Source organism: Osmerus eperlanus, chromosome 2, assembly GCF_963692335.1.
Source record: "Osmerus eperlanus chromosome 2, fOsmEpe2.1, whole genome shotgun sequence".
Lineage (NCBI taxonomy): Eukaryota > Metazoa > Chordata > Actinopteri > Osmeriformes > Osmeridae > Osmerus > Osmerus eperlanus.
This window is the reverse complement of record NC_085019.1, coordinates 10,363,242-10,376,017: the sequence shown is the minus strand read 5'-3', so window position 1 is coordinate 10,376,017 and position 12,776 is coordinate 10,363,242. Positions and strand designations below refer to the sequence as shown.

Below are 12,776 nucleotides of genomic sequence, written 5' to 3'. Positions count from 1 at the left end.
TTCACCAAATTTGGCAGAGATCATCTTCAGACCAAGCCTCACAAAAGCCATCATATGTTTTTTGTATTTTCAAAACCGTTTGCCCGGTACGGCCAATCAAAATGTGCCGTTAAGCCAGCAAACAGGAAGTTGGGTCATATCTCAGCAAATCTTTGATGGATTCACACCAAACTTGTTGCGTGTACTCGTAACCCTCTTCTGAGGATGTCTAACATGTTTTATGGGTCATTCGACTGCTTGGCCACCTCATTGCTGCTTGCAGCTATATTTATTATTATTATTGTTTCTCTTCACACCCCTAAATCTTCGTCAATATTTGGCCTACATAGACAACCTAGGTGTCAAAAGTTTCGTCTTGGTAGCGATTGAGTTGCTTGTATTTTTATTTACGTTCCGTTGCATGGTTTAGGCTCAAGTTTTTGTGGCGAAAAGTGAAGCTAACGGTGGCTAATTTGCTAGCCACAGTCACTGACGTTACTAACGTCACTAACGTCACGAAAACACGCGTGACTACCTGTAGCAGAACATTTGTTTTGCATCTGTTAACTTGGGGGATAGCTAGGCTAACTATAGCTTTACTGCAAGGCAGCTGCAGAAACGCCACAAGCAAAGAGGCCAGGGTGATAACTAATTACTCATTTTACTTTGTGATGTGAAACACAATTGTGAAATGTAATGTACAATATTAGCTGATATTATTAAGGAAGTAGGCCCACATCTACTTTCGGAAACGGTAGTCTACTATTTCACTGAAGCATTAGCATGACATTAGCCTCTGTTGCCCGGGAAACACATACTACAGTGGTCTATGATGCATCTGTTTTCAATCGTTAAAATAAACATTCCTCACAAATACATTTTCGTTGTAGGATTTATTATGACATTACATTACAAGTAAACGATTTGTTGGTGAAATTATCATTACCTGTGGTTTCAAACCAGTGTTGCTCACTGCAACGCTGTAGCCTACGTGAGACACGCTACAAAAACATCTACACAGCTGTTTAGGAAGTCAAACGGCGACAGAACATGTTCGGCACTCCCCTTACTTAAATCAAAAGTCTTTCAATAGGTGAAACTATCTGACTACTAACCTGAACTTAATTGCCACAGCCTAAACTTTGTCAATCTCTTCATGAAAATAATTAATTTCAGCCTAAACCGTACAACGGAACGTTAAATCGAATTCAACCAACGCAATCGCTACCAAGACGAACACAGCAGTAGTCTAGTACTGCACTGTAGTAGTAGAATTTACCGGGGCAGCTTCTCCACACAGCGCTATATCGCATTTTGCGTTGTTACTGACAATGATCGCTACCAGTGAGCTTTTTATGAATGAGCGATTTTCCACTAAATAAATGTCAAGCTTATTTACGTTTTTGGGGGCATATTTTCAGTTAGCAGATGGTAATGTTTGAATCGCGATTACATCTTCTACTGCCGGGTAACGTCGTAGAATAATCTTCAAAGGGGGTTCTTTATTAATGAATGAATGCAATGAGTAGGCAATTTTTACACCGGTCTGCAGGACTTTTTGTGTGTATATAAGCTCATTAATTTGCGTGAGTGTGTTTGATTTTGTGTTTGTGTGTGTGGCAATAAAACCTGGGACAGACTCTCTCTCCTTCCTCGCAGTGATATTGCCCTAGTTTATCTGCCAAGATGTGTCTTTGTAATCCGAGCCTTCACAGACCATAACAGCTTTTTGCCCAGACTTCACACAGATGTTGGCTGACTGTTTGTTCCAGGGCCCTTGCAGGCTCCCTACCTCTAAATGGGCGGGTCAGCTTCTCATTGTAAAGCTCGGACTCTCAGGTAAAGTACAAAAGTTTAGTACCACAGGCCTTTTCGATACATTATAACATGAGTCATGAAGTAGTGCTTCACAAAGTTCAAATTAATACCATGACAGTAACCTAGAAGCGTATCATATAAACAGATCGGTGTTTAAGGTGAGATGTACTGTGCGGATCTAAATGAAGGAGGACTAGTTCTGCAGCCGTCAATCTCTTCTGTCCCCAGCATAGTTTTTTGTAGTTTCACAATCGATCAGCAACAGCTGAGCTAACCCATCCCTTTTCTCAGAACTTGAGATATGTTCCTAGTTGTAATCCGTCCTACCTCATTGAGTTGTGCAGTTCTGTGAAGCACTTTGTATATTCCTCCTCAGTGAAGGGTTTTTGAGTTCAAACCGCTCCTTGATGAACTCTGAGTGCAAACTCATAGATGTGGCGGTGCAAACTTTGTGAGTGGGATTGTTTTTGATGTACCCTCTTGTATCTGACAAGGTTCACTTTGGAATCTTCCAGCAGCACAAACCGCCCCCCCCCCCGCCCCCCACCTCCTGCTTCATTAGCATACATCAAGCTTCCTGACGACATGACAAACTTCATTTGAATGTTCAAAGTGTCAAGGCCTTGTATTTTTCTCCTGGCAGCTGTCAAAAACACCCATGTGTCACAGTATCAAGCAGCAGGGAAAGTGAAACCATCAGAAACAGGCCCAAAAAAGGAGGAGGCCTAAAAGGGGGTTGAAACCGACTTCCCAGAAGTTCTGATTTGTTCCTCCTTTTCTCAGATGACCGAAAGCTTTGGAGAATAGTTGCACTTTTCTTTTTCCCTACTCCCTCCCTTCCTCGTCATCCGGAATCTGTCAATGACTAAAACCTGGCAGTGAAGTTTTTCATCAGTGAGCACCTTCAAAAGGTCCAAACATCTGTCTGATTGGTAAGCAGTCTCTTTTAGGACTTGTCCCATCCCTTCCACCACCTGTCAGAAGAAGGGCTTTACAGTACAAACAAAAATGCAGCGAGAAATAGATGTGGAAAAAGATATGAAAACTGTCTAGAAGACGCAGAAATGAAAGTGTGTAGAAAAGGCATCCATGTTTTGTTTTTTTGATGTTCCTGGTTCATTTTTATTTATTTATCTGTGCATAGGTACAGTATGGCCATGAGGGGTTATTGGGTTCAATCGGCACTCTCTGGCCTACTGTAAAGTGGCAGTTCTGTCTGTAAGCTGAATCCACAAACATATATTACACAATAGACCATGACAGTGTTGTTGATACATACAACAGTGTAGAGTGTAAAAAGCTTATGTTTCAAAGACAGCCTCTGCTTTGTTAAGGCTGACCAGTGCATCCATAGACTGGTCTTCAAACTAATGACATTTTAATTTTTACATGAATTATGTAAGTATTTCAGTATTACAAAAAAGTCGACCTGCAGCTATTGCAAAGAAGTGATCTTTTAGTTATTTCAGTCCTTCCCACACCCACATTTTATAATCTAACACAGCTGCTTGTGAAGTCATTAGGCTGGGAGCCAGGTAGACAATGCTATTTTATAATACTGTTCCTCTCGACCAAAGGGGGGCTCATCCCAGGCCCCCTTTACCCCATCTCCCTGAATGTAGTTGCTTAAACACCACAAAAAAATTATTGTGGTGATTGCATCTCAATCTTTCAGATCATACAACACATTTAGCTCCAATACATTATACAAGACTTTAGGCCAAAGGAAGACTGGATACTGTGTGTATAACTTTGAGGCTAATCAGAACAGACATCCCATGAATTGTTGCTTAACAGTCTACACATGAAGAATGCTGCAGTGAAATGGAAACGTTTAGATTTTGAAAGTTGTTTATTAAAGATGCTTTAAAGCAGAACTGAAAATTTGTTTTAAGTTCATCACACCACAGAAGAATGTGTTGTTAACTACCCATCCAAATTAGATGAAAAAAAACGGACAAGTATGTTAAATTAGGCTTTGAAATCATGAGAAAAGCGTGTCGCCTAAAGGAACTGAAGCTCCGCCCCCTCAAATTTATTGAATTTAGCAACAGCAACAAGTAGCTAAATCAGTTGCAGATATCAGAACAGACCTACCTGCAGTCTCTGAGTGTTTGATGTGTTAATTACTTTGTCTTTGCATCGTACCAGCTGAGTAACAGAATGCAGGTTATATAAACCGTGTGTGATCTGACGTAGATAGGTTGGGTTTTGCCCCGCCTATACAAAACCTGAGCTGAAAACGGGTGAGAAACTTTTTTTGCGCTTTGCACATGCTTTCAGCAACTAATTTCACACGTATATAATGAACTGAGAAGCAAATCATGAAATTTGCTTTACAGCATCTTTAAGGATGTGTGTTTTTTTACCCGGTGTTTGTAGTTTCGGTTTGAGGTGGTCAACTGTTTTGTCTGGGCCACTGAATTGTTATGACTGTAGCCATGTCTATACATAGAAAAAAGTTTAAAAATGTGCTCATGTCTTCACCTCTATTCTGAACTCCTTGGAATCTTAAATTACAGCCTGCAAAGCCATTTTTCACATTCGTTTGAAAAGAATCCTCTCAAATGACTTAAAACATACTTTTTCACAGAGAAAAAAAAAGTTCATTGATGGACTTCTGACATTATTTCCCTGCCATTTTTAAATGAGTAGAGAAGTCAGGGAACATCATTTGGCATAGTGGCAGAGGCCTAATTTACTGCACACTGTGCTGGGACAAAACAGGGGAGCTCCAGTGTGTAGAGATCATTTATACTCTACCACTTTGAAGTGCTTCCCAATCCTTTCATTGTGCCCAGAAAGATTAATTACTAAAAGCCAGAACAATCAGCTAAATCCACAACAGAAAAATTATTTTAGGAAAAGTAGTACCCTCACCCTCACAAATTTGTGAAAGGAGGAGGGCAGTAATGTTGGTGTTAGCTGGACCGTTGGTCATGACTTAACAGTGGCCGGTGTTGCAGGCTCTTGCTGTAATAACCCTTTGAAAATACTAGATATTTTCTCAAATATTTCTTTTCAAATGACCACAAAAGACTTCCATAGACTCTACAATCAGTGTGTGCACAGTGAACACCAGTCTGTGCGTGTGGGCAGGACTCTTTTTTTCAAGCTCAACTTTTTAAACTTTGTAATCAGACTATGGTTTCTACAGTGTAATTTGGCCCCAGACAGACTTCCTCCTCCCTGTTGAGGTAGTGAGAGCTTCAGTGTTTGATGTGTTTTACCCGCTGCTGGCGATGTTTAGCCGCTCCTACCCAGTGCTCCAGCTGTGGTACCCCACAATGTAGAACCCCTGATGGCCAGTAGGGGGCAATGTGATGAGCCTTACATCTTGTGGACCCCCTGTGGAGATGTGAAGTTATCTGAGGAGAGGGAAGGTCCACTGGCTTCCTGCTGCTCCTGTGAGTGCGAACACAGACATGTTTTGAATGGACTCTTGGATTTGGCCTCTTGGAAAGATTTATCTTTTTCATCAGTTTTTTTATCCCAGCTTTACGCGCTGTTTGAGTATCAGTCATCTGCAAATGTGAATTGATGAGACCTTCTCTACACCCCCAGGTGACTGCAGTGCGTCAGGACTGTGAGTTGAAGATTAAGGGGTTAATGCCAGCTGAGCTACGTCAAGAACTGGAAGACACCATCACCTCTCTGAAGTCTCAGGTGAGAAGTAACTCCCAGTCGGCCATGTTGTTGGTTAGAGTCCGTCCCAGTTGAACTTACAATTTTCCTTTGGTTATTTTGAATCATAAAGATGGAAGTTTGTACCTTCCTCCCATAAATGTTTTCCTGTCCCTCCTTCTACAAATTGATCTAAACCACCAGAAACTCAACCCACATGTTTACTTTGAACTGCATGTCACAGATTCTTGGGACCAAAGACAAAAGTACGGGAGGGGGAACACTATTATACTTTGAAACAACATTAATAAAACCAACGGGGGTCTGGGTCTGCTCATAATAATTTTGCAGGGCCTTGTCTGACATGAAACTGGTGGAGGGGGGCTTTCAGCAGTCCGACATTCTCAATCTGAACAATAGGCCTTTTTCTTTGTCGGCTGCCCGCACCATCAGCGTTTGTTAGGGGGAGCCTCTCAACAGCACCAATGCCCAGCCTGCTTCGAATAGCTCAACCCAGATCCCTTTTCAGCCTGTGACCGCAGTCCTGTGATCCGATATGTTTATACGATGTAATTCGTGACCAGAACAGCCTCCCCTCTCATTGAGGATGTCTTGGGTTTTGCACATTACGATGCATTATTTTTGAGGATGAAAAACTGTATGGATAGAAAATGAGCCTGTGTCTCCAACCACAGCGAAACAAACAAAACGAACTTCTCTCCCCTGGAAGTCTGTGTACTTCCAAATCCAGTGTCTCTAACATGTGCCCCACTAAACTCCCCAGATATCCCTGTGTCCTAACCTGGTAATCCACCAACCCAAACCCCCGCTTGCCTAACCCCAGCTTAAAAAAATATTTTCTTCCTCAATCATGAGCTAACCCCCTTTTTCCACCCAGTTACTCTAACCTTACCATTCAAAATATTTCTTCCAAACTCCACTTGTTCCAACTACTAGTTGTTAACGTGAAAATGTCTCTCTATTTCATGTGCTTGCTATGTGCTTCCTGTCTTCCACAGGTAAACTTTCTCCAGAAGAGAGCCTCTGTGCTCCAGGATGACCTGGATTCCTGTCGCAGTAGAAGGTCGGTGTGTTTGTAGCTCTCTTGCTGAGTGTGCTCATACATGCTTCTACGCATACTACATTGACAGTTGTATGTGCAATATCAATATACACTTGCGTGTACCATTGACTCCCATATAAGTTCCTGCAATATCAGACCCAAAGTGTTTTAAATAGGTTCATGTGACTGGGAAAAGCGTCACTATGGAAGCCTTTGATGTTCTGGTGATCCATCACATTGTCAGACTGCAGCAATGGATTTATGTAAAGCATCTATACATACTCAGTGATAAGAAGCCTAGTCAAATGGGTTCTGGCCCCATGACGCTTCTCACATATCAGGGCCAGATCTTTCCCAGGCCCCTGAGTCATGTAGTGTTCTCAAACTGGAAGATCCCTCTCACTAACAAGCTGGCCTCTTGTCCCTCTATTAAAGAACAAGATGCCTTTTTGTGTTTGTGTCTGTGAGATTATGGCTAAACCTGTGTTTACCTGTCTCCCAACACCCCACCCCATCTCCCAACACCCCACTTCCCTTAATACAGGTAACCGTGGACCCGTCCACTCTCTCCATCCAAGAACATGAAGGATAAGGCAGATGTGAGCCTCACTGACATGGTTACCATGTATAACACACATGCACCAACGCCTTTCATGCCATACAACTACTAATCATCTAAGCCAGTTCTGTCTGTTGTGCGTCATGATGTTTTACACTTGTGATGTTCTTTTTAAAAAATAAAAAATTATTTGTTCACTGTTGGATTTTTTTAGTTTCTACGTACCTGTTGTGGAATATTGAATGCACTGCATGTTTTTACTGCTCTGTGTGGCAACTCAACATCAAAATCAAGTTTGACAGTAAATGATCATATCAAATTGTATTATTTTAATTAAAGTATTTTTTTATCATAAACATTTGTTTTGTTCTGCATTAACTTGATCTAAATGTAGTTATTTATTCACACCATCGATAATATGTTCATATCCATTTTACATGTACACTTGATGAGCATCCATATTGGATAAGACTGTCAGTCAAACCCTTTGATCTCATGTCAAAGAACTTGAATCCTCCATTACTTTTAGTGGTATTTGGTGTTCATTTTCTTTCCAAGACTATCCTTTTTTGGGCTCTCAAAAGAATCTACGGCTATTCAGTTGGGGGGTTTGTGGTCAGTACAGATAAAGAGCTCTGGAAATATTGTTTGAACCTCCTGCCAAATACTACAACAGTTTGGTCCAAAGACTGATTCCTCAGCACCATGCCATGACTTTGTGTTTTACCAGTGGCTCCACTCAAAACCCGTCTCCATGACCCATACTTCAGTTCACAAAACACCCTGCGTCTAGGCCTTCACAGACAAAGGGGTTGTTTAATGGTTATGCCTGTTGATGGTCCAAGTAAGGGCCACTATTGTTTTCCAGTAGTACTTAATGTCTATGATTGTTGTCATAACAATGTTGAAAATCAGATTAGAGTTCAAAAAAGCAGATCTTGCAGGCATTTGCATTGGAATTGCTGGCGTTTATGCATGCCTTTGCGCACTTCCTCGATTTCCTATTGTCCATGACCTGCCTGACTGTTTCCAAATGTAATGCTACACCAATGCCTGTATTTATTTGATGTTCTGATTCTGCTGCCCAAAACCTGGAATTGAGTCTTTCGGCAGAAAGTCTTTGTAGTGTCTGTTGTATATGGAAAGGGCATGCAGAGAACTTGTACCAACTAAAGGGATTACAATCTACGATTATTCTACACGTTTTTTGCTAGTGATTCTAATTGCTTAATGTGGTATTCATTTGAGGGGTTGGTGAGATGGGCTGTATTTGACATGGGTGAGGGTGAACATTTTGGAATATCTTGGCTGTGTGTGTGGGCGCACATATGTGTGTTTATATTTGCAAAAGCTGTTAGGGTTCGTTTATCAGAGTTTAACCATGTCCAGTGTGGAACTAAAGGTCAAACCAGGAAGTAAGCTTCTGTATTTCCTGTATTACCCAGTCACAATGTTTGTCTTAGCAGTCGGACTATTATCAGAACAGGGACAGTGTAGTTCTGTCCCTGTCTGAATGAGAGATTGTCAAAGTAATATAATATATTCCCATTATGGATTAAAGGACTCCTCTACTTCCTCTATGTGATATCTCAAAGGTTGAGGGGGGGGGGTCAATGGGACATTGAAAAGGCCATTCGGGAATGTGACTGGTCACCTCCCTTCATCAGTGTGTTCTGTATCACAGCACAGGATGCCACCCTTGCAAAAGGCAGGGATGGTTGATGGGTTCGCGTTTGAGGGTGTTTCCTTCTGTTCTTCTAAAATTGTGTTTTGGGTTGTGTGGGGTAGCCTTTTGTATCTACTGTGTATAATCAACCCTCACTGGGAGCATGTGTCCATTAGTGACTGCCTGATTATTCATGCTTGTGATTGACTGTATGTAGCACTCGCTGTGTGAGTGTGTTGGTGTCTATTCATGATTCGCTGCGTATTTGCAGTGTGTGCTTATGTGCATGTTCAAGAGTCAGTGAATCTTTTTATAGAGCTATTTTCTGAGTCAGTCCCTGGGAGGCCTAGTGTTTGGCTGCTGTTCTCCGACTGCATAAATAAACCTGTTTATCGCCGACATGCCATGTCTCACTCACTGCTCTATTTATTTAGTATTTCCCGTCATGTTTTTTCTCGCCTCCGTTTCTTGTTGATTTGACACTGACGTTGACGGCAATGTAGCTGGGGTTTTTTCTAGGCTGTCTGTCAACCGTTGATTCCTCCGAGCAACAATGCTCAGCCTAACTGTGGAGTGGAAGGAGAGTTAGGCAGGGAGATCTGCACGGGTATGTGAGTGATGGTAGATCAATGTTCTCTGTTCGTTTGTATGATTGCCACATGGATTTTCTGTCAGGACTGATAGTCGGTGGGTGAACTAAAGGCCGGAACACAAGGAGGACCAGGAGTTGTTCTCCAACACTTCCCGCTACAATAACCGTCAGAAGAAACAAGTTGTAGTAGGATATTTAGGCGTGGATGGGGTTGATGAAAAGTGTCAGTTTCTTCATAAACGGAGTGACTAAGTTCAGTTGAGTTCTGGAAGTATTATCAATCTGCAGATTGGGAAAGACATCCAGACCTCTGACAATAAATGACAACACAACACCAGGTTTAGGTCTCAATCATGTCTCTCTCAGCTCTGAAGGCCGGAGGACTATCTTTTATAGGGCACAAGAATGTAAACATAGATAGTGACAGTCAGGCAGTAATGACGTTACAACAGTCTCAGAGAAAGAGATTCACAGCTCCCAACACATGACAACTCTCAGACTAGAGAGAGATCATAGTTGGAGCTCACCTTGTAGTCATGACAAGGGACGTTTACCCAGTACTTTCTCATGACCCCGAACATCTATTAACCCTGACACATAGACACAATCTACTCTTATTAATAGCAAGCTTACATGAGAACATACTAACTAGTATCCAATGATTAGTTCTATTGATTAGTGAATAATGTAAGCACACAGGAAATCCCAATTTCTTCCACAGGGTGTGATATAGATCAGTTCATTGGTGCTTGGTGCGCTTCATTATTCAAATACCCTGTTTTCTCTCTTCCGAATTTCTGTGGATCCCACCACCCTTGTCCTCTTCTCAACATCTTGGTCTGCTGTTTCTGTTAATCCCTACAGCGATCACAGAATCAGTGTGTTCAACCACAGCCCTGTCACAACAGGAAGTTGTAGTGACATGTAATAACAACTGTAAAGACTGATGGGCCATTTAGTAGCCTCTGTCTCTGGCTTCCTCCCCTCAGTCTCCAGAGACATAGTAGGATATATCTAAGTACATTTACATTTAGTCATTTAGCAGACGCTCTTATCCAGAGCGACTTACAGTAAGTACAGGGACATTCCCCCGAGGCAAGTAGGGTGAAGTGCCTTGCCCAAGGACACAACGTCATTTGGCAGAGCCGGGAATCGAACCAGTAACCTTCAGATTACTAGCCCGACTCCCTAACCGCTCAGCCACCTGACTCCCAGTAGAGGAAACAGTTTCCTCATTCCCTTTCGCGTGGCCGCTGTTTTAGTAAGACGTGAATGATATTCGCTCAAGTCATCATACTGACTGATTTTGTTATTTTCACTTTACATTTACACTTACCGTAAGGTGAACCCTGTTATCGTTTCAACCCGCTCCACAGTCTGGCATCTACACAATCTTTAGCTCATAAAAAAGAACGAGTGACTTACAGTAAGTACAGGGACATTCCCCCGAGGCAAGTAGGGTGAAGTGCCTTGCCCAAGGACACAACGTCAGTTGGCATGACCGGGAATTGAACTGGCAACCTTTGGATTACTAGCCCGATTCCCTCACCGCTCAGCCACCTGACTCCCTAAGTAGTTAAAAGTGGTTTGTTCAAACCACTGGTTTGCTCTGAAAGCCACATACCAGACTGCTCCATAGCTGTCCTTTCTAGCGCATCCTCTTGGAGACATACTGGCCCAGTATGGTCTCTGTCTTTGTCAGACTGTAGCTGAGGAAATGAGAGTCATTACCATGGGAGAGGAGAGAGTTTCATGGCCCAAAAGGGATTAGGATGTGCATCCGACATTGTTTCTATACATTGATAGACTTGAAAGTCAAGCGCAAAATGGGATTAAAGGGTTAAAAAAGACCAGTAAATAACCTTCAACAACCCAACTCGCCCCCCTTTCTCTTTTATGTCTCTCTTTCTTCTCTTCCCCTTCTTTTTATATTTCTCTCTCTCTTTCCCCCTATCTCTTTACTTTCCTCTCACTGTTTTTCCAGCTCCTCTGTTATTCCCCCCAACCCCAGTCAATATTTCTCAAACTTGTTTTCTCTTTCCCCTCTATCTCTGTCCTCTCACCACCCTTTTTTAACATCAGAATGCACAGGTAGTAGTTGAACTCCCACTCTACATATGCTTGGATGGAGGCAATCCTTCAGAGGCCATCTCAGGTTGAAAGATTTCATTATTTCACGATTATTATTTCCCATAAATTGAACCTTTTAACAAGAAGCCCCTTCCCTCCTCCAAAACAGCCCCATAACAAGCTGCTGAATTGTTGCTCCTCTTTAACTTTAAGGGTATTATACACCATGTCCAACTTCAAAGACCCTCTTAACTCCACACTCTAATTGTATCTTCTCCAGCCTCTCTGTATGACATCTGATTCTGCTGACAACTGCACTTTTCCTCTCTTCCTTTTTCTTCTCTATTCTGTCCCTCTTCTTCTCATTCCTCCCTCCTCTAGCCACCTGTCATCTACACGTGTCCCCCTCCCCTCATCATATACTTACTTCATGGGTGGGGTGTTGGGGGACGGGGGGGTAATTGTTCTGATCTTGTTACCTTTTACAGACAGAGACTCAATTTGCTCTATGGAGTGGTTGTCTCACACCAAACAAACTGGAAAAAACTGTGTCTGGAGCCTTTCCACTGTCCTTCTCTGTCTCTCTCTGATCCCTCTCTCCAAACGGACATTCGCACTTCCCCTCCTTGGTTGATAATTGTCATAAGCTTCCCTCTTGGTTTCATTTTCCATTGTCCTCCCCAAAAATTCTTGGCTCTGGCTGCAGATAAAGGGATGAGCACTTCAAAGGGGCGCTGCTAAGAGCTTAACCCCAAGCTGAAAGGAGCAGCAGACAATACGGTTATTGAGAGCAGTTACTGATCACAGGGCTGCAGCACTGTGGCGAAAGAAGCGCAGACACACACACATTCACTTACTCTCTCCTTAAGAGTGTTTACGATGTTGCTATGGTGGTCAGTAGCATGGGTTATGACAGGGTCAAGGCTGCTCAGGATGTAATATACCACTGCCGTAAAGTCTCGTTCAAGCACTGCACTCTTTTTTACATCTGAAATTAATGTATCATCCATGTTCAATATCAGACTGTGATTTGACGGATAGTTTGAATTCTATGCCGCACAGGCATAGTCAGAACAACGATACACAAACAGCATTCAGGGAGTAAACTAACTAGAAGTGATGTACAGTCTTTGTCTTTATGTTGTCCTCTGGAAGCTGACTGGATGTAATCTGTCCCTGTAATAATATCTTCACAAACAGACACACACTTATGCCCCTTAACCTCTCCCTCCAACCATAATCCCTGATGTTCCAACCCCAACCCCCTACACATACACACACTCCTCTGTATGGCTTCTTTTATAGGCCTGGACACCCCTGCTCCTGGCCAGGTCACGGTCTGGGGTCAGTCTCAGAAGTTTTCCAGAAGGCACGACCCCTCCTAGGAGCCCCCCTGCCATATCAA

The 12,776-nt window shown here is 42.5% G+C and overlaps 1 protein-coding gene across 3 annotated transcripts in view; it reads left to right on the top strand.

Moving 5' to 3' along the window:
• Positions 1–7,905, top strand: part of cep112 (centrosomal protein 112) — a 242,863-nt gene extending 234,958 nt beyond the window's left edge. For all 3 annotated transcript variants that reach the window (XM_062452773.1, XM_062452779.1, XM_062452765.1), the window contains 3 exons: positions 5,362–5,463; positions 6,441–6,505; positions 7,029–7,905. In XM_062452773.1, the coding sequence (XP_062308757.1) occupies positions 5,362–5,463; positions 6,441–6,505; positions 7,029–7,032 (171 nt within the window). In that variant the 3' untranslated portion in view covers positions 7,033–7,905. The remainder of the gene's footprint in view (positions 1–5,361; positions 5,464–6,440; positions 6,506–7,028) is intronic.
• The last annotated feature ends 4,871 nt before the right edge of the window (positions 7,906–12,776 follow it).